Source organism: Nerophis ophidion, linkage group LG01 (genome assembly GCF_033978795.1).
Source record: "Nerophis ophidion isolate RoL-2023_Sa linkage group LG01, RoL_Noph_v1.0, whole genome shotgun sequence".
NCBI classification, from domain to species: Eukaryota; Metazoa; Chordata; class Actinopteri; order Syngnathiformes; family Syngnathidae; genus Nerophis; species Nerophis ophidion.
The window spans coordinates 81,651,616-81,674,458 of record NC_084611.1 but is presented as its reverse complement, the minus strand read 5'-3'; the positions used below and the strand labels follow the sequence as shown (position 1 = coordinate 81,674,458).

Sequence of the window (22,843 nt, the reverse complement as noted above, 5' to 3'; positions counted from 1 at the left end):
CTGTTGGTGTTGTTACACCTTCCGACAACACACCGACGAGGCATGATGTCTCCAAGGTACGGGAAAACAGTCGAAAAAACGGAAAATAACAGAGCTGATTTGACCTGGTGCGTGTAATGAGATTGAGAAAATGGTGGATCCGCTTCACGTTGTGACGTCACAAATACCCAGAATCCTTTGCATCCATGACAATTCCTGACTATGTTATACACCCCGCGAGCACCAAACCCCGCCCACCTCAACCACGCAGGGAGGGGTGGGGGGGTTTGGTGCTCGCGGGGTGTATAACATAGTTAGGAAGTATCATGTATGCAAAGGATTCTGGGTATTTGTTGTGTTGCGTTCATGTTGTGTTACTGTGAGGATTTTCTCCCGAAATGTGTTCGTCATTCTTCTTTTGTGTGGGTTCACAATGTGGCGCATATTAGTAGGAGTGTTAAAGTTTATATCACAACCGTCAGTGTACTCTGTGTCACCCAGTATGCCTTGCAATCTCATACATGTGCCGATAGAAGCAGCGAAATGCATGTGTTTGCCGGTTTGCAAATAGCATTCCGTGAAAGGCGGGCGTGAGGACGCAAATAGCATTCCGTGAATGGCGGGCTCGATGACGTTCAAGAGGACGTCAAGAGTAATATCATCACGTCGCGCCCTTAATATTGTAGTCCAAGTGAAAATTGGAGAACGTTGACTCCGGGTGATGTCCGGGAGAGGCATTGAATTACGGAATCTCCCCGCATCAATCTGGGGGGTCGGGGATTGTGCAGCTGAGCCGCATCAGAGTTGCCAAAGAGCCGCGGGTTGCCGACCCCTGCCCCACGTTAAACAAAGTCACGCACAGGCATCCTCCATAAAGGGATACTCCCATACCAGGAGGATCGTCATACTCGTTTGAGTGACCGCCGATGATGATGACTGCCGCCACCCCACAGGGGGCAACAGCGAGGCATATGTGTCACAATAAGCAACAGTGGGGTGAATAGAAGAAGACTGCCCATTCAACCCAAATAAAACTAAATTAATTGCAAAAATCTGACTTTTAACGACTTGACAACAAAGTATGAATGTTCTGCCCCGAACAATTGTTTCCTGGCGGACCTTTTAAGCGACGGACACATTGATCCAGACAAGCAGCAACAATGGTAAAAATCCCAGCATGTAAGTTTCATCACAAAACTTGGTCCAACATTTGTCAGTAGATAGTGTTAAAAGCGGTAGAAAATGGAAAAAAAAGGATATTGTGCTTAAAGATATTTACTTTGTTTTGTATTGAAATTGGGCTTCACGGTGGCAGAGGGGTTAGTGCGTCTGCCTCACAATACGAAGGTCCTGCAGTCCTGGGTTCAAATCCAGGCTCAGGATCTTTCTGTGTGGAGTTTGCATGTTCTCCCCGTGAATGCGTGGGTTCCCTCCGGGTACTCCGGCTTCCTCCCACTTCCAAAGACATGCACCTGGGGATAGGTTGATTGGCAACACTAAATTGACGATGAGGTGGCGACTTGTCCAGGGTGTACCCTGCCTTCCGCCCGATTGTAGCTGAGATAGGCGCCAGCGCCCCCCGCGACCCCGAAAAGGAATAAGCGGTAGAAAATGGATGGATGGATGGATGTATTGAAATTGCTGACTTTGTGATGTATTTGTGGTTGTGCCGCCTTCCGCCCGATTGTGGCTGAGATAGGCACCAGCGCCCCCCGCGACCCCGAAGGGAATAAGCGGTAGAAAATGGATGGCTGTTATTTGTCTGAAATTAACGCTGCTGGGCTTAGCTTAGTTTGCGTACCAGGAAGGCGTTGGTGTGGAGGATGCTATCCTTTACCTGCTGCATCGAGCCCACTCACACCTGGATAAGGGAAATGGCACTGTGAGGATCCTGTTCCTGGACTTCTCGAGTGCCTTTAATACCATCCAGCCCCGCCTCCTTCAGGACAAGCTCTACAAAATGCAAGTGGACCCCTGCCTGGTTGCCTGGATTTCGAACTACCTCACCGACAGGCCACAGTACGTCAGACTGAAGGACATCACGTCTGACACTGTGATCAGCAGCACCGGAGCACCGCAGGGAACGGTGCTGGCCCCTCTTCTCTTCACCCTGTACACCGCTGACTTCTGCTACAACTCAGAGCTGTGTCACATCCAGAAGTACGCGGATGACACAGCCATCGTCGGGTGCATCAGGGACGGCAGAGAGGAGGAGTTTCGGAACCTGGTGAGGGACTTTGTTGTCTGGTGCCACACGAACCTCTTGCAGCTCAATCCGTCAAAGACCAAGGAGCTGGTCATTGACTTTGGGAGGTCGAGTCCACGGTCACAACCTATTGTGATCGAGGGAGTTGAGGTACAGACAGTGGACTCATTCAAGTACCTCGGGGTTTGGGTGGACAATAAGCTGGACTGGACTGTTAACACGGACCACCAGTACAAGAAAGGACAGAGCAGGCTGTACTTCCTCAGGAGACTGCACTCCTTCAACATTTGTAGAAAACTCCTGTGGATGTACTACCAGTCTGTGGTTGCCAGTGTTCTGTTCTACATGGTAGTGTGCTGGGGGGGCAGTACATCTAAGGACAGCTCCAGACTTCAGAAACTGATCAGGCGGGCCGGTTTTACAATGGGAATGAAACTGGACTCACTGGTGACGGTGGCAGAGAAGAGGACTGTGGACAAACTAGTGAGCATCCTGGATGATGCCAGTCACCCTCTGCATAGCGTTATCAGTAGCCAGAGGAGCCTGTTCAGTGCTAGACTGCTTCATCCCAAGTGCAGGACTAATAGACTCAAGAACTCCTTTGTCCCACACGCCATTAGACTGTACAACTCCTCTCTGGGACGGGGGATGGGGGGTATTAGGATGACAGGGGATGCAAAACATTAACATTGCAATACGTTTTCATAACATGGTCACTACTGCCTACTTTGTCTTGTTATATTCTTATTTTACTGTTATATTGTTATTCCCATTGTTTTTATTCTTTTTGTAATATTTCTCTATTTTGTTTCCTTTTAAACCCCCATTATTAACCTTTTTTTTATTTTTTTTTTTCAAATTGATTTCAACTCTGTTCACTGCTGCTGGAATTTAAATTTTCCTGAAGGAACTCTCCTGAAGGAATCAATAAAGTACTATCTATCTATCTATGTATCTATCTAGCTCGTTTAATACATGTGGTGCTAATTTTGACCAGTAGAGGGCGATAACACTACACCTTAGGTTTGATTGTGATAAGTCACATACAATATGTGCAATGTTTGGTGTGTGAATGTTGTGTGATTTCCATATGTGTAAACATTTGTAGTGAATGTATTGCACTAAACCTTCTATTTTATTTATGTCAAATACACAGTGGACGTTATACTTTTGCAATGTTTATTTTATGTTTTTATTTTCAGTCTTACAAACCTAAATGAAGGAAGAAGTGTAACGAAAATAAAACTGAGGGAGGAAAATAATTCAAAAGAAGGTACATCATCCTCGAACAAAATTTCTGGAGCTTCTCTTTCTGCATACTGTGCCAGCAATCTGAGAGTTACTGGTTCAACCCCCACCTTCTACCATCCTAGTCACGTCCGTTGTGTCCTTGGGCAAGACACTTCACCCTTGCTCCTGATCGGTTCTGGTGAGCGCCTTGCATGGCAGCTCCCGCCGTCAGTGTGTGAATGTGTGTGTGAATGGGCGAATGTGGAAATACTGTCAAAGCGCTTTGGGCTCCTTTTAAAAAGGGGTAGAAAAGCGCTATACAAGTACAACCCATTTACCATTTACTATACGGTTAACTAGCTGCCCACGCTAGAAACGAGTAGCGAGGGTTGAATAATTAATTTATTGACAGTGCAGTGTAAAAGCCGATTTGTTTACTTTGCAATTAAGTAAACACAGTCTCAAAGAAGTATAACCCGCATAGGCACTTTTTAACGAAACATCCACATTTTGATGTACGGCCCTTGAGACATTGGGCTCTTGAAACTGCGGCCCTCTTAATTATGTAGTGGAATAGCCCTGTTCTACACTCATCGGGCAGTCAAACGTGTCCACCATATCAAGGTGATTCATAGTGGACATGTAAAATATGTCCCAAGGTAGAGGACGCTGAAGGGACCATGTCTCACAGATGACTGGGGAACACCTCAGGTCTGGTAGACCTGGAGGTAACCTGGGACGGAAACGTCAGCACAGACAACAAAACTGGTGGTGGCGTTGGCATAGGCTATACTTGTATTTCTGCCTCTAGCAGGCTTGCAGTGTGTGGCCCCGAGTCCAGCCGAATACCCCCGACTCTGGTGTCAGTAACAACCGGCGAGGCGCTGGGAGTCCTGATTGTGAGTGACGACAGTGAAGGGGAGAACGTGGGTGTCATTGCCGTCGGAGTGAGTCCAGTGTTCCTCGCTAATGGGGAGTATGCGTATCTGGGGTAAGAGGGCCGCCTACTCAGGCTTGGCGCTCGATTTGGTCTGCGCGAAGGTACAGTCCTGATGCCGGGCTGAGCCACAGATGTAATGAGCGGCGGCGGGTGCATAAGACCGCCACGGTCTGTAGCGAAGTCCTCGCGGCCGCCTTGGAGATCTTCATCCGGGAGCATCCCGATGTCTGCGAAGACGGAGGCCAAAGTCTGGAAGCACGGCTCCCTGTCCAGCAAGTAGTCCCAACTGTAGCCTCCTTCCAGGCGCTCATCCAGACGCATGAGCGAGGACAAGGAATCTGAAGATGCGAGAGCCTCAGAAAGAAGAGCATATCCCTTTTTCACCTCCAGATCCCTTTCTCTTATTGTTACAGGAAGTAGTCCCTCACCTCCCCCCTCATCTTTAAAGTGATGGATGCTTTCTGTGCTGATGAAACAGTTAGTGGCTGATAAAAGGTGTTCAGGGCCTACATCGACCGAGTGACAAGACATGGTTTCCCCAGGCAAGGCCGAGTCAGGGTTCTCTGAAGTCCCGTTCTCTCTTTTGCAGCAGGGATACTCGTTAATCCACTTGATTTCCTGGTCTTCGGCTGTTTCGCCTTCTGCTGACCCACGACCGCTGGAGTTCGATGGGGTGTCGCGGTTTGCAGCGCCGCACTTGCTCACTAACACGCTGGGTTTCATCCCCTGCAACGAGATGGCGCAGTCCAGTTGTCCAATATAGCCATTGTTCATGTTTGAGGCGACGGAAGCTGCATTTTTTAATGCGGCCTCTTTCATTTTGGATCTGAGGACCAAGCCGACAAAGATGACGAGGACAAGCAGGACTATGGCCAGCGAGACGCTCAAACTCAGCATGTGTCCATCAAGAGGCACTCCGACCAGCACCTCGGTCGAGCTGGAGATGTTTACAAAAACCATACAGGAAGTAGTCCTGGAACCCAGCCGTGGACTACCAGCAGACACAAGTAGTTTAAGCTCATCCTCGGGAGCGTGGCCGCCCCGCCTGCGGAATACAGGTCCTGACACATAGATGGCGCCATTTGTTTTGTTTATGGAGAAGAAGGGCGTTGGGTTCACAAGGGAGTACTCCACCACCCCGTCCACTCCGCCATCGTTGTCCATAGCCACCACAAACCCAACCGTTTGCCTGGACTTAGCGTCTTTTGGTAGAAGAAAGTGGTACTCCTTCTGGCTGAAGACAGGACTGAACTCATCCACGCCCTTGATAAAGATCTGCACCCGGACTGTATCAGCCCTGTCGCCTTTGTCCCTGGCTTCCACCACAAAGCAGTACCCGCGTTCCTGTTCATAATCAAAAGTCTGCTTGGTGTGAATGTCGCCTGTGATGGGATCGATTGCGAAAGCTTCCTTCCTATCCGGGTCACTGTCCCTGAAGTTCATGAAGCAGGAGGAAAGGATGGAGTAAGTAAGTTGGCCGTAGACGCCCAAATCATTGTCGATAGCGTGGACTGAACATGCATGTGTAGATGCTGGGAGGTTCTCCAGCACTGAGCAGTTAAAAGTGGAGAACAAGAAGTAGGGAGTGTTGTCGTTTTCGTCCAGCACCGTGATAAGAACTACGGTGAAAGCCACTTTGCGAGCTACGGATGTTTCCCCGCCGTCAGAAGCTCGGACGGTGAGGGCGTACTTTGCGTCCTCCTCATAGTTTAGTGAGCTGTTGACCACCAAAAGGCCAGACTGAGGGTCCAGCTTAAGGCGTCCTCTGCTGTCTCCTGAGACAATTTCATAATGCAGCGAACCGTTGATGCCCAGATCAGGGTCGTGAGCGCTGACCTGGACGAGGATGGTCCCCACAAGGCTGTTTTCACTGACTCGCGCGTGGTACGTCGTGCTGGAAAAGGTCGGGGCGTTGTCGTTGCAGTCGGTGACGGTCACCTTGACAACGGCAGAGCTGTTAAGCGCCGGCGTTCCACGGTCGAACACGCTCACGGTCAGAACGTAGCTCTCTGTGGTCTCGCGGTCTAACGGGTCACAGAGAACCAGCTTGCCAACATTTTTCATCTGATTCTCCACTCGCATCGTTTTGACTTCAAGACAAAATTGCTTCTTCCCGTTTCCCTTCAAGATGGCGTAGTCCAAATACGTATTCTCAGGGCTCCAGTCTTGGTCTGAGGCGAAGAGTGTCAGAAGTGTGGCACCAGTGGGCGTGTCCTCAGAGACGCTGACGATGTAGACGTCCTGATGGAACAGAGGGGCGTGGTCGTTGACGTCCACCCACAGCACGTCTACGGAGGTAACCGAGGCGCGGACTGGGTCTCCTCCGTCTCGGGCCTCAACGAGAAGTTGGACCGCGTTGCCGTTGGTGATGGACTTGATGGCCTTATTGGTAAAAAGAGATCCTGAAAGATAACAAAACTATTTTTTAAACTCAACTGAAGAGATGGCTATATCAACAAATCAATTCCACCAAATGAGCAGATTGCTTAACAATTAATCAATCAAACTGTTTGATCACTATATAGAGTTCTTGTGGCAAAATCTAATAAATGTATATTTGTATTAAATAGACGATTATTACTTCAGCAGCTGTTTCTTTGTCAGTTAGCAACATAACTCAAAAAGTTATTGAAGTAAAGTCTGAATGTCATTAAAACAGTTAGCTCCATCATTTGACACTTCTTTCGCTCCCGTCCTTGCACGCTACACCGCTACAACAAAGATGACAGGGGGAAGACGCTGCCAAAGGTGAGCCCGAAAACATAAGACCGTCCACAAAACGGCGTATCCGTTAGGGACTGTCAGAAAGATGATCTGTAAAACATCATCTATGCAACATTTTGACCAAAGAAGTACCATTACATGTTTGTAGACCACAAGGAAGTGTTTTACATTTAGAAAAAAATAATAATAATATGACTCCTTTAATGTGCCCTATAATCCGCTGTGCCTAAATATATGGAAAAAGATCAAAAATAGACCATTCATTGGCTACCCTATGGTCCGGAAAATACGTTAAATAAAAATGTGTAATCGCCATAAGATATTAAGCAATTGCCAATCAAAGTGAAGCGCTGTGAATACTTTCCAGATGCACTGTTTGAATACATCTTCGGGTATGAATTGAATGTCTCAGACGAACAGCTTCTAGATTCAAAGCTAAATCCTTCTATTATACAGATAAGCGGCATAAATTTGACTAGCCGAGTTGCAATGATTCGGGAGCAGCAGAACATCACTACCGGCTCACAGTAGAGGCAGCAGAGGCAGCAGAGGGCTACTTAGCTATCTGTATCGTTGTGGCGCTAACAAATAGTTTGTTTGCGCTAGCGCTTATAATAACAACATCGCTAATATTTGGTTGATATTCAGGTCACGATATGTATTAAGAGAATTGTTGGCGGGTTTTGGATGGTTACTTAGAGGGTTTTGTGAGCAAAATAGAGAGCCCTCATTGTCTACATTGTTAGCGGACTTTTTATGTATTTATTTATCTACAACTCAGAATGCATAAAAAAATAAAACCGTGCTCATGTCTTATATACAGATTTTGAATTATAGACAGTACATCGCTGTACAATATTTACGTATTTCCAGTATGACTGATCTGCTCGGTGGCCTAGTGGTTAGAGTGTCCGCCCTGAGATCGGTAGGTCATGAGTTCAAACCCTGGCCGAGTCATACCAAAGACTATAAAAATGGGACCCATTACCTCCCTGCTTGACACTCGGCATCAAGGGGTTGAAATTGGGGGTTCAATCACCAAAAATGATTGCCGGGCGCGGCTCCCGCTGCTGCTCACTGCTCCCCTCACCTCCCAGGGGAGGATCAAGGGTGATGGGTCAAATGCAGAGAATAATTTCGCCACATCTAGTGTGTGTGTGACAATCATGAGTACTTTTAACTTTATATTCACTCTTACAAGCAGCCTTCTGAAGGCAGCCCTCAATAAAAAAGGAGTTTGACGCCACTGCGTTGGAAACGATTTATTAAAGAATAAACTTGTAATAACTATGGATGACTAACTAAAACGTCCAAAGTGCTCAAATCCAATAGAGATCAAATTGACTCGATTCATTCTATTATGCGGTATATTTCATTACATCAACAGCATCCATAGTGAGCAGAGCGGTGTTCTCACACGGCCAAAGAAAAGACCTTTCTAGTGCACTTCTGCTTTCAGTAAAAACATTAAATGAAGTGTGATGCTGTGCCGTAATATATGACTTATTAACACATCATTTCTCTTGTTGTTATTTCCTGTCTGCTTCATAATGCCTGCCATGTGCACACGGCGGGTAATAAATGTAACGTGCGCGGCACTAACTTATTTGTCCTAACAATTTATTATGATTCCGCTTCACTGCCACTCCAGATTGTCGGCATGTTGGCTTGATTAATGCTCGACAGATTTTCCACTGGAGATATTTATTGTTTTTCAACTGAGAGGCCCACGTTACTACTCGACAGGAAGTGCCATATTGAATGTCTTTTTGTGATATTGAACGTTGGGCTTTGCAGACGGTAGAACACTAGCGCTATAGTGACAATATAAGGACTTCTTTAAGCAAGCAGTGGATCAAGAGGTCAGACTAAGGTCCTTTTAGACCAGGAGTGTCAAACGTACGGCCCAAGGGACGGATCAGGCCCGCGAACAGGTTTTATCCGCCCCGCGGAATGAGTTTACTAAGTATAAAAATGAACCAGAAATTTTTGAATGAAAGAAACTGCGGTTCTAAATGTGTCCACTAGATGACGCAATAGCAATTTTTTGTATCTATGTAGATCAGACCTGGGCAAATTAAGGCCCAGGGGCCACATGCAAATAGCATTTAAAGGGGAACATTATCACAATTTCAGAAGGGTTAAAACCACAAAAAATCAGTTCCCAGTGGCTTATTTTATTTTTCGAAGTTCTTTTCAAAATTTTACTCATCATGGAATATCCTGAAAAAAGGCTTTCAAGTGCCTGATTTTCGCTATCTGTAAATCCACCCGTCCAATTTCCAGTGACGTCACATAGTGACACCAATACAAACAAACATGGCGGATAGAACAGCAAGATATAGCGACATTAGCTCGGATTTAAACTCGGATTTCAGCGGCTTAAGCGATTCAACAGATTACGCATGTATTGAAACGGATGGTTGGAGTGTGGCGGCAGATAGCGAAAATGAAATTGAAGAAGAAACTGAAGCTATTCGGCGATCACCTTCTAACCAACGATTGCATCTTTTGACCACTAAAGCAACTTAAATTTGTCGATTGGTAAGTGTTCGTTTGGCATTAAATGTGGGTGAAGGGAAAGGCTGGATGCAAATATAGCTACAAATGTGCATACAGCTAGCTTAAATAGCATGTTAGCATTGATTAGCTGGCAGTCATGTCGTGACCAAATATGTCTGATCAGCACATAAGTCAATAACATCAACAAAACTCAACTTTGTGATTTCGTTGACTTTATCGTTGGAAAGGCATCTGCCTTGACTGTCGCAGGATATCCACACATCTCTGTCGTAGCATCGCTATCGCCGGTAAAATGTGCAGAACAAACGAGGGACTTTCGCATCTTTTGACACTGGTGCAACTTGAATCCGTGGATTGGTATGTGTTTGTTTGGCATTAAATGTGGGTGGAGGGAAAGGCTGGATGCAAACATAGCTACAAATGAGGCATAACGATGCAATATGTACATACAGCTAGCCTAAATCGCATGTTAGCATCGATTAGCATGCTAACGATGCACACTCCACGTAAGTCAACTTGAATCCGTCCCTGATGGTATCTTTACACCCTCCGACAACACACCGAGGTATGGAAAACAGTCGAAAAAATGGAAAATAACAGAGCTGATTTGACTTGTGTGTGTAATGTGTTTGAGAAAATGGCGGATTGCTTCCCATTGTGACGTCACGGGTGAAAGGTCATCGCTTCGACAGCGAACAATTGAAAGGCGTTTAAATCGTTAAAATCACTCTTTTAGAGTTCGGAAATCAGTTGAAAAAACATATGGTCTTTTTTCTGCAACATCAAGGTATATATTGACGCTTACATAGGTCCGGTGATAATGTTCCCCTTTAAGATGGAAAATGTAGCTGGCATTATGATGTGCAGTCATGTTTTCTAATGACCGTAAGTCTTGAACTATACAAAGTATTTCAATGGTTGGAATCTGCGCTTATGGATGATATACCAGTTACTATGGTAATCCATCCATTTTCTACCGCTTATTCCCTTTCGGGGTCGCGGGGGGCGCTGGCGCCTATCTCAGCTACAATCGGGCGGAAGGCGGGGTACACCCTGGACAAGTCGCCACCTCATCGCAGGGCCAACACAGATAGACAGACAACATTCACACGCACATTCAAACACTAGGGCCAATTTAGTGTTGCCAATCAACTTATCCCCAGGTGCATGTCTTTGGAAGTGGGAGGAAGCCGGAGTACCCGGAGGGAACCCACGCATTCACGGGGAGAACATGCAAACTCCACACAGAAAGATCCCGAGCCTGGATTTGAACCCAGGACTGCAGGACCTTCGTATTGTGAGGCAGACGCACTAACCCCTCTGCCACCGTGAAGCCCTCTATGGTAATCTAATTACCGTATTTTCCGCACTATAAGGCGCACTGGATTATGGCCTTGTTGTCATCCGCTTCCCGGATCACATCCTTAGTCTGGTTTTTGAGTCCTTTTCGGTTTTTTGATTGTTTTGGACTCTTCCGGTGCTGAGTTTGTGTGTGCACTTCCTTGGTTGTTGTTGTCACCATGGTTACTTGATTTGTTCACCTGTTACTTGTTTCCTTACGCACGCCTGTTGGTAATTGTTTACTTTAGTATTTAAGCCTGCCTTCGACCTCAGTTCGTTCTTGGTTCGTTGTTTGCTCTATGCAACTCTCACGTTGGTTTTTTTCGTCTATGCTTGTGCTAAGCTTCGTCTTAGCTTCGCGTGCGCTCGGCACGTTACTGTTGGACTTCTGGACTCCCTGCCAAGTTAGCGTTAGCTTCCGGTGCGAAGGCACGCGCTTTCTTTTGCCGTTTTTGCACCAGTGTTCTTTTGTTTTTGTATATTAAACCAAACTCCTACCTGAAATTCCTGCCTGTCCTGATCCATTTGCATCTTGGGGTGACTCAACGCGCATCACGATGAGTTCCAAACGTGACAGGCCTATTTTAAAACTTTGTTCATATATAAGGCGCACCGCATTATAAGGCGCATAGCATAGATGCTATACACTAGAGCAGGGGCGCTCACACTTTTTCTGCAGGTGAGCTACTTTTCAGTTGACCAAGTCGAGGTCATTCCTATTTATAATTTATATTTATTTATTTATGAAAGAGACATTTTTGTTAACAACTTAATGGTGTTTAATGATAATACAAGCATGTTTAACACACATAGATTCCTTTCTTTCATGAAGACAAGAATATAAGTTGCTGTATTTGATTCTGATGACTTGCATTGATTGGAATTAGACAGTGGTGCTGATAACGTCCGCATTTTCAAATGGAGGGAAAAAAAAGTCCTCCTTTCTGTCCAATACCACATGAAAGTGGTTGGATTTGGCATCTCATTTGTCCAACTTGCATACTCGTTTTTAAACACTTTGTTATGAGAGTAGCATATGTGTGTGGCCCTTTAATGTCTGGCAGCAGGTGAGTGACGTCAGTGAGTGTGCGGGTGGGCAAGCAAGTGAGAAAGCGGTCGCTGAGGGTGGGGGAGAAATACATTGGCATCAAACTCCGTAGCTTGCTAGCTTGTGCACGCTAGCTTTCTGAGACTCTTATTTTGTTAGCACAGGCAGGATGAAACAGGTCTTTTATGATGAAGACAGGAACTGTGCAGTCGGTCTTTAGAGTTTTGACAGTAGGTACGGAGTCTCTAGAAATAAAATATGTTTCTCTGCGTCCGCCCTGTTAGGGATTTTTTTCTTAAATATGAGCTCGCAGCAGCCAGCGTCATCTCACAAGATCCTCGGGTGCCGAGAATGTCAAACAACTGACGAAAGTGAAGTCTTGGTATGATTGATGATTGCTCATTTTTATGTATATTTTTTAATGCCTGGCTTGAGATCGACTGACACACCCTCCGAGATCGACCAGTCGATCGCGATCGACGTAATGCCCACCCCTGCACTAGAGGCTGGGGTTACATTATGCATCGTTTAGATCAGGGGTAGGGAACCTATGGGTCTCGAGCCAGTTGTGGCTCTTTTGATGACTGCATCTGGCTCTCAGATAAATCTTAGCTGACATTACTTAACACGATAAGCAATGAATAATTCCGCTGGTAATCACAGTGTTAAACATCCACCCATCCATCCATTTTCTACCGCTTATTCCCTTTGGGGTGGCGGGGGGCGCTGGTGCCTATCTCAGCTACAATCGGGCGGAAGGCGGAGTACACCCTGGACAAGTCGCCACCTCATCGCAGGGCCACAGCGTTAAACATAACGTTCAAAATATAAAGCATTCTCATGCATTTTAATCCATCTATTCATTTTCTACCGCACCTGTTCAAGAAGTCACACTAATGGTAAAAATAATTTATTCATTATTGGTTAGCTTCAGAATAACAATTTTATTAAAAATAATAACAGACTTATTATACTCTAAAAATGTTGGTCTTACTTAAAAATGCAGGCATTTTGTTGTGATCATTATTAAAAAAATATGATATGGCTCTCACGGAAATACATTTTTAAATATTTGGCTTTCATGGCTCTCTCAGCCAAAAATGTTCCCGACCCCTGCTTTAGATGGAGCTGCCCTAAAGGGAATGTCAACAAAACCATCAGATAAGTCAGTCAAACTTCCTTATTAGAGTACAAACCAGCGTTCTGACAACTCTGTTCACTCCCAAAACGAATAAACAGCTGTTTTATTATTTCCTCCGATTCAATAAACACGTAAAAAACAGTCTCGATACTGTTACGGTAAATCAAACGTTAGTGCAATCACAATATAGTAACACTCGAAATAGTGCAAAGCAATAATATTCCAATAACTCAACATTGCTCAAACGATAACGTCACACAACACAACACACAAAATAAACATGTAAAGCTCACTTTATTAAGTTATTCCTCATCCACAAATCCCTCAAATTTTTCTTCAGTGTTCGAATCAAACAGTTTGGCGAATACGGCATCCAACATGCCCGGCTCCGTCTCGTCAAAGTCGTCATTAAAGAAGTCAGTGTCGCTGATGCTAATGTTAAATTCTCTCGCTGCTGCTCTATTCCCGTCTTCTACTGTGTGATTGATCGCCTTGAGTTTAAACTGCGTCGTAAGCGTGTCTCTTAATAGGAGCCATTTTGGGGTCTTTACGCACAGAAACGGCACGCCTCCTGCCGTCATATATCCCAGCATGCACTGCACGCTTCTTCTTCTACGGGGGAAAATAAGGCCGGCGGCTGTAGAACAAGAAGAAGCATAGAAGAAGAAGCGCACTTCTTTTTCTACGGGGGAAAATGAAGTTGGCGGCTGCTTACCGTAGTTGTGAGACCTCCATCCATCCATCCATCCATCCATTTCTACCGCTTATTGTGGCTCAATATTGGTCCATGTATAAGGCGCCCCGGATTATAGGGCGCAGTGTCAGCTTTTGAGAAAATTTGAGGTTTTAAGGTGCGCCTTATAGTGCGGAAAATACGGTAGTTACTATGGTCATCTACGTCACAGCAGCTCAGACGAGGTACCAAGCAGTGTGGGTGGGAAGCGTTTCCACGGACGCGGAAGGAGATTTTCACAACAAAGTTTTAAAGCCTAGTGATCTATAGAATAGAATAGAAAGTACTTTATAATAATAATAATAATAATAATAATGGATTAGATTTATATCGCGCTTTTCTATTGTTATATACTCAAAGCGCTCACAGAGAAGTGGGAACCCATCATTCATTCACACCTGGTGGTGGTAAGCTACATCTGTAGCCACAGCTGCCCTGGGGTAGACTGACGGAAGCGTGGCTGCCAGTTTGCGCCTACGGCCCCTCCGACCACCACCAATCATTCATTCATCATTCATTCACCAGTGTGAGCGGCACCGGGGGCAAGTATGAAGTGTCCTGCCCAAGGACACAACGGCAGCGATTTGGATGTAAATAGGTGGGAAGCGAACCTGCAACCCTCAGGTTTCTGGCACGGCCGCTCTACCCACTACACCATGCCGCCCCACTTTATTGATCCCTGGGGGGGAATTCAGCAAATATCAGATATATCAGATTGTAGCTGGGTTTATTTTGTACCCTTCGCGTTCATATTTCACTTTTTTGTTGCGTTTCACTTGATTGTAAAATATGTCGACCGAAAGCGGGTGTGACATTCATATTTCGTCAATATTCAGTGTTTTATCGTTCATAGAAAAATGTAGAAATCCATTACGTTTTATTAAGGCGGTCTGTCATAACGTTTTTAGCATTCAATCAGACATTATTGTGAGGTTTTGTATTAGTGATCCTAAAAATAGATATTCCGGCCCCCAGACGATTTTTTTTTTTTACTAAATGTGGCCCCCCGAGTCAAAATAATTGCCCAGGCTACATATGTAATAAATAAAATAAACCACATCATGTTAGTGCACCAGTCAAGCAAAATGATCAAACTACATAAATAACATCCTGTAATTTGATTTTGAGATTATTTTTTTATCTTGATAGATTGGTAACCGCAGGATTAGGTCTCTGCTTTTTGCAGACGATGTGGTCCTGATGGCTTCATCTGACCGGGATCTTCAGCTCTCGCTGGATCGGTTCGCAGCCGGGTGTGAAGCGACCGGAATGAGAATCAGCACCTCCAAGTCCGAGTCCATGGTTCTCGCCCGGAAAAGGGTGGAATGCCATCTCCGGGTTGGGGAGGAGACCCTGCCCCAAGTGGAGGAGTTCAAGTACCTAGGAGTCTTGTTCATGAGTGAGGGAAGAGTGGATCGTGAGATCGACAGGCGGATCGGTGCGGCGTCTTCAGTAATGCGGCGTTGTACCGATCCGTTGTGGTGAAGAAGGAGCTGAGCCGGAAGGCAAAGCTCTCAATTTACCGGTCGATCTACGTTCCCATCCTCACCTATGGTCATGAGCTTTGGGTCATGACCGAAAGGATAAGATCACGGGTACAAGAGGCCGAAATGAGTTTCCTCCGCCGTGTGGCGGGGCTCTCCCTTAGAGATAGGGTGAGAAGCTCTGCCATCCGGAAGGAACTCAAAGTAAAGCCGCTGCTCCTCCACATCGAGAGGAGCCAGATGAGGTGGTTCGGGCATCTGGTCAGGATGCCACCCGAACGCCTCCCTAGGGAGGTGTTTAGGGCACGTCCAACCGGTAGGAGGCCACGGGGAAGACCCAGGACACGTTGGGAAGACTATGTCTCCCGGCTGGCCTGGGAACGCCTCGGGATCCCCCGGGAAGAGCTAGACGAAGTGGCTGGGGAGAGGGAAGTCTGGGTTTCCCTGCTTAGGCTGTTGCCCCCGCGACCCGACCTCGGATAAGCGGAAGATGATGGATGGATGGATAGATTGAAAATTAACACCAATGAGTTGACTGATGAACATTATCACGTTATTCGGAAAGTTAAAATAACAACAAATAAAGGTAGAATACTATTAACCCAAAAACATTATGATTTTCAGAATGTGCTTGTTCTATATTTAACTAAGAAAACAATCTGAAGTTGTCTTTATTTTTAAGTTATTGCGCCATGATTTTACCAGTCCAGCCCACTTGGGAGTAGATTTTATTCCAAGTGGCCCCCCCTCTAATATTGGTTTGACACCCCCGTTTTACACAATCTTAACTTTCTAAATTTGTGTCACATTTTGGGAAGAGACACAGGCACAGGGCCCTCAAAGGCGTTGTTCTTACCGGTGTCTGCGTGGATGTAGAAGCCTTGTAAAGAAGACGAGAGCAGCCTGTAGGCAACTTTGCCGTTGAATCCGCAGTCCCTGTCGGTGGCGGACACGTTCACGACAAACGTGCCCTCTGGAACAAGTTCGGACAACTCCACCTTAAACAAAGAGGGAACGATATTGAGTGACTTTTTGTCATTCGGTAACATTTTTAAAGCGTCAAAGTGTGATGATGATTTGACTCAAGTTAGTTAGCTTCGGCAAGTTATTTTATTCGGTGCTTGGCAATCTGGAACGTCGGGCAAATTAAGTTTTTTTTTTTTAATTCGGGGTCATTTAAAAACTCAACTTTGCTGTGAACCAAACAATTAACTGAATAAACAAAACGGCACATTATTAAAGACTTTGCGTCAATAACTTTAAACATAATTATTTTAATTATATTAAGTCCCAGCTTTAGATGCTAGCTTTTGCCATTTTCATTTTTTTTATTACCGTATTTTTCGGATTATAAGTCGCAGTTTTTTTCATAGTTTTCCCCAGGTGTGCGACATATACTCCGGAGCGACTTGTGTGAAATTATTGACATATTACCGTAAAATATTATTTATTATTATTTATCTCATTTGCAGAAGAGACGAAGAAAATGTCAGCAATCGTCACACACACGTCAACCAATAAGAATTCGGCAGGGGAGGGTCATGGCAGAAGTGCATTGTGGGTCATGGAATTCTAACTGCTATATGCTACTGCCGTAGCTATTTAAATTGATCGTTTAAACGTTGGCGTTGACTTATAAAAACTGAGAAGGGCTGAACAAAAAAGGCACCGAAAAAGGAAATCATGTACTGCAGATTACAAGCTGGACGTAGTGAAATATGCAGCAGAAAACACCAAGCATACCTTTGGAGTTGGCAGAGTTGTTTGGAAGCGACATCGAGGAAGAAGATTTCATGGGATTTATCGATTAGGAGTGACAGATTGTTTGGTAAACGTATAGCATGTTCTATATGTTATAGTTATTTGAATAACTCTTACCATAATATGTTACGTTAACATACCAGACACCTTCTCAGTTGGTTATTTATGCCTCGTATGACGTATACTTATTCAGCCTGTTGTTCACTATTCTTTATTTTAAATTGCCTTTCAAATGTCTATTCTTGATGTTGGATTTTATCAAATAAATTTCCCCCAAAAGTGCGACGTATATATGATTTTTTCCTTCTTTATTATGCATTTTCAGCCGGTGCGATTTATAATCCGGAAAATACGGTACTTCTTTGCTTTTACTATATGGCTTGAAGCACGTTTTACTATTTGTATGGTTGGTTATGTTGCGATCCGTGACTCAGATCTTCACATGTTTATTTTTCCATCTTTGTTTCATTCTCTTTTGACCCACTTACTTCCTGTTTAGTCCGTTACCATGGTTACACATTGATTTCACCTGCTCCTCGTTTTCTACACACACCTGGTTCTCTTTGATTTCTCCTTATATAAGCTTTCCTCTTTTCTTTGTTCAGTCTGGGTCCATAAATTTGCCTTCTAGCAACAGTATTGACTGACTTCATGTAAGTATATTCTCGCTAGCTTTTCACGCTAAACCTTTGTTTTATTCCAGCTCTCACACTGATGAATTGTTTTTCCTTTTTTGTGTGCCTTTGTGCCAGTCTTAGTTTTTATGTTTTCTATTCCTAGCTTTTATGCTAGCGGCCTTGGTTTATTTTGTCTGTTAGCTCCAGTATTTGTGTCCGTAGCCTGCTTCTGTTAAGTTTAATAAATCATTTAAACTTACTATTGCTGTGTTCTTGTCGACGCATCCACGGAGGGACAAACCCGGCATTACTATGCCAATCAGTCATTACGGGTTAGCTTATTTTGACACTGGTATGCCAGTCAATGTCAAAAAACAAAAACAAAAATCCAATAATTATTCAAGCTAAGAGTTACAAAAAAGTTGATTTCATTGTTTCCGGTGCATTATTTGTGTTTGACGTAGTTCTTCCATTTTTTGTCTGTTCAGATTCCTAATAAGTTAACTAAAACATGTTCATGCCTGTAGACTAGTGAAATGCAGTATTTTACCTGGTATGACACCTGGGTGAAGATAGGCGCGTTGTCGTTGACGTCCAGCACTTGAACCCTGACCTCTGCGGAGCTCTGGTGGAGGGAGTCCGACACCCAGACGGTCAGGTCGTACTCCTTGTCCTCCTCCTCCAGGTCCAGGGCCCGAGTCAGCGTGACGAAGCCGGTGTATCGGTCCATAGCGAAGGGGCCGTGGTTGCTGGCGTTGCGGGAGAAGCTGAAGGTGATGGCGGGATTCAGGTCCACGTCGTTGGCCGTCACCTGGGCGACCACGTGCCCTGGGGGAAGATCTAAAGCACGGCAAGGTGTGAGGATCCATAACATGAGGCGCTTTAGTTTCTTGCTCCCATCTTACTCTCGGGTATGAGAACAGCTTCTATTGGGGGGATAGTAGGGCTGTTATCATTGATGTCCGCCACTTGGACCCTGATGGTGGCGCTACTGCTGAGTGGAGGATTCCCTCTGTCTGTGGCCTGAATGACTAGCCTGCAATGTGAGGACAATCAGTATTACTATTGGAAAAAAAACAGGCTTCGCTACACATCTTTAAATGACGCCTGGTGGGCTACCAACCCTTAAGTTTGATCAATGTTTTCCTTTAGCAGATATACTAACATAGCAAGATGTTGCTGTTAAAGGCCTACTGAAACCCACTACTACCGACCACACAGTCTGATAGTTTATTTATCAATGATGAAATATTAACATTGCAACACATGCCAATACGGCCGGTTTAGTTTACTAAATTGCAATTTTAAATTTCCCGCGAAGTATCCTGTTGAAAACGTCGCAGAATGATGACGCGTGCGCGTGACGTCACTGGTTGTAGCGGACATGTTCTTCCAGCACCGTTCACAACTAAAAGTCGTCTGCTTTAATCGCATATTTACACAGTATTCTGGACATCTGTGTTGCTGAATCTTTTGCAATTTGTTCAATTAATAATGGAGACGTCAAAGAAGAAAGATGGAGGTGGGAAGCGGTGTATTGCCGCTGCCTTTAGCCACACAAACACAGCCAGTGTTTCCTTGTTTACATACCCGAAGGTGAAGCTTTACTATGGAACAGAGCAGTCAAGCGAACATGGATCCCGACTACATGTCAACCGGCAGGTTTCGGTGAAAAATTTGTGGTAATAAGTCGTCTCTTACCGTAGACATGAGCGGAGCTTGCGTCCTCCTGCAGCTGCGGACTCTCTTACCTCCTCCCACCGGGGACACTGGCGGTCACCACACCCGTGGCCACACCCCTCCGACTTTTAGGTACCGTATAATCTCACTAAAACACTAGTAACACAATAAGCAGATAAGGGATTTTCCAGAATTATCCTAGTAAATGTTTCTAATATCATCTGAATCGCTCCCACTGCCCTCGCCTTATTTTTTTTTCTTGTCCTTCACTCTCACTATCCTCATCCACAAATCTTTCATCCTCGCTCAAATTAATGGGGAAATCGTCGCTTTCTCGGTCCGAATCGCTGTAGCTGCTGGTGGCTATGATTGTAAACAATGTGAGGATGTGAGGAGCCCTACAACCCGTGACGTCACACGCACATCGTCTGCTACTTCCGGTACAGGCGAGGCTTTTATATTAGCGACCAAAAGTTGCGAACTTTATCGTCGATGTTCTCTACTAAATCCTTTCAGCAAAAATATGGCAATATCGCGAAATGATCAAGTATGACACATAGAATGGACCTGCTATCCCCGTTTAAGTAAGAAAATCTCATTTCAGTAGGCCTTTAAAATGTGAGTATAATGTTAGCACGTTAGCACAAGTAGCTATGCTAGTGTTGCTAGCATTTGCGTCCTGTCTGATATGTCGAACAAGTGCAGAGTTTCAGTGAACGTACTCGTACGAAGGCGTGATCTCGCGGTCCAGTGGCGCGTTGGTAGCCAGTATCCCACGAACGGAGTCCAGGATGAAAGCGCTGTTATGGTTCCCAGACCTGATTGAGAAGTCCACCTGTCCGTTCAACCCGCTGTCGGCGTCGGAAGCAAACACCTGCACGGAGATAAGAGAAGAAGTTAATTTTAGTCGTGGCATTGCAACGTGAGGCAATGGAACTTAAACACTTTTTAAACAAGAATGTTTGTTCCCGGTAAGGTTTATTCAGGTGTACTGGAGAGGAGGCTACGACGGATAGTCGAACCTCAGAATCAAGAGGAACAATGTGGTTTTCGTCCTGGTCGTGGATCTGTGGACCAGCTCTATACTCTCGGCAGGGTTCTTGAGGGTGCATGGGAGTTTGCCCAACCAGTCTACATGTGCTTTGTGGACTTGGAGAAGGCATTTGACCGTGTCCCTCGGGAAGTCCTGTGGGGAGTGCTCAGAGAGTATGGGGTATCGGACTGTCTGAATGTGGCGGTCTGCTCCCTGTATGATCAGTGTCAGAGCTTGGTCTGCATCGCCGGCAGTAAGTCGGACACGTTTCCACAATGGGTTGGACTTTGCCAAGGCTGTCCTTTGTCACCGATTCTGTTCATAACTTTTATGGACAGAATTTCTAGACGCAGTCAGGGCGTTGTGGGGATCTGGTTTGGTGGCCGTAGGATTAGGTCTCTTTTTGCAGATGATGTGGCTTCATCATGGCTTCATCCGGACAGGATCTTCAGCTCTCATTGAATCGGTTCGCAGCCGAGTGTGAAGCGACTGGGATGAGAATCAGCACCTCCAAGTCCGAGTCCGTGGTTCTCCCCCGGAAAAGGGTGAAGTGCCTTCTCCTGGTTGGAGAGGAGACTCTGCCCCAAGTGGAAGAGTTCAAGTACCTAGGAGTCTTGTTCACGAGTGAGGGAAGAGTGGATCATGAGATCGACAGGCGGATCGGTGCGACGTCTTCAGCAATGCGTAGGCTGTATCGATCCGTTGTGGTGAAGGAGCTGAGCCGGAAGGCAAAGCTCTCAATTTACCGGTCGATCTACGTTCCCATCCTCACCTATGGTCATGAGCTTTGGGTTTTGACCGAAAGGTCGAGATCACGAGTGCAAGCGTTCGAAATGAGTTTCCCACGCGGGGTTGCGGGTCTCTCCTTTAGAGATAGGGTGGGAAGCTCTTCCATCCGGAAGGAGCTCAAAGTAAAGCCGCTGCTTCTCCACATCGAGAGGAGCCAGATGAGGTGGTTCGGGCATCTAGTCAGGATGCCACCCGAACGCCTCCCTCGGGAGGTGTTTAGGGCACGTCTGACCTGTACGAGGCCACGGGGAAGACCCAAGACACGTTGGGAAGACTATGTCTCCTGGCTGGCCTGGGTACGCCTCGGGATTCCCAGGGAAGAACTGGACGAAGTGGCTGGGGAGAGGAGAGTCTGGGCTTCCCTGCTTAGGCTGTTGCCCCCGTGACCCAACCTCGGATAAGCGGAAGAAGATGGATGGATGTGTTTGGATTGTGAATACAGTGAAGATGCATATTTGGTATACTGGTAATAACTTTATAAACAAAGTTTGTCAATAAAAGCCTGAACGGTAGAAACAAATTTCCCTTTCAGGCTTTTATAGACACAATTTGTTTATAAAGGATTGTGAATTATAAACTAATGTCCAAAAAAGTGCAGTTCCTCTTTGAAAATGTCAGAGATTGTTTGTGACGAACCCCAAGATGAAGAGATGGAGGCAGGCATGGAGTGAGAAAACATCATTTAATATTAAATACTAGAACAAAACCAAACAAAGGGTACAGACAAAAAGCGCGCACGTGGGCGGATAACAAACAAAAGGCCTAGCGTGGAAGCTAACAGGTATCTAGCAGGAAACAGAAACACTGGAAACAGCTAATGGCTAACAAGAAAACACGAAACAAAAGAGCTAAGAGAAAACAAACTACAAATAGCTAACAGGAACAGCTTACCGCTATGACGACAAGGACAAATAGCTGTAATGATGACATCGACACGACACAAGAGCGACAATAATCCAGCAGTGACTGGATGGGAAGACAGGTCTTAATAGGAGCGGGCTGATTGACCCCAGGTGTGGCCAGGTGCCAATCAGCCGCAGCTGATGGGGAACACAGCACTCAGGGAGAAAGACAGGAAACCAACAAAATAAGAGCGCTGACAGGAAACACTACACACACAAAGGAAACAAAGACAAATGCAGAGGAAAAAACTAAAACACAAACAAACTGTCAGGGAAAGCCTGACAGAAAATTCTACTCAACGTTAGTAACGCTAACATGCTAACCTACCTGCATGATGTAGGTGTTGCGCACTTGCCCCTCCCACACAGCGGTCCTGTAAGCGCCGTGTTCAAAGAGCGGGGCGTTGTCATTGGCGTCCTGTAGACCCAAGACCACCTTGCAGTGAGCCGTCTGCAGCCCGTTGTCCGCCAGGACCACCAGCGCCACGCCGGGGCCCGCCTCAAAGTCCAGAGCGTTGTCCTTCCGCACTCGCATCTCACCTAACACATCGAGAAAATGACCCTTGGAACAATCTGCGAAACCGTTTCGGGGAAGTTCAATAAATAAAAACAACATGAGCATCTCGCTGTTGGAGCGCGACCAAGCGGGGCTGGCAATCCCTCTCATGGAAACAATTGTGTGTACCGTACACGCCGCGAGACGAGGCAGATA

General features: G+C 45.7%; 1 protein-coding gene across 1 annotated transcript in view; it reads right to left on the bottom strand.

Annotated features, from left to right (window-relative positions):
• Positions 1-315: 315 nt before the first annotated feature.
• The window catches only part of dchs2 (dachsous cadherin-related 2), an 88,227-nt gene continuing 65,699 nt past the window's right edge, over positions 316-22,843 (bottom strand). The window contains exons 15-20 of the mRNA XM_061913127.1: positions 22,460-22,671; positions 20,130-20,281; positions 18,633-18,763; positions 18,278-18,567; positions 16,206-16,347; positions 316-6,757 (exon numbers count right to left, since the gene is read on the bottom strand). Of these exons, the coding sequence (XP_061769111.1) occupies positions 4,203-6,757; positions 16,206-16,347; positions 18,278-18,567; positions 18,633-18,763; positions 20,130-20,281; positions 22,460-22,671 (3,482 nt within the window). The 3' untranslated portion in view covers positions 316-4,202. The remainder of the gene's footprint in view (positions 6,758-16,205; positions 16,348-18,277; positions 18,568-18,632; positions 18,764-20,129; positions 20,282-22,459; positions 22,672-22,843) is intronic.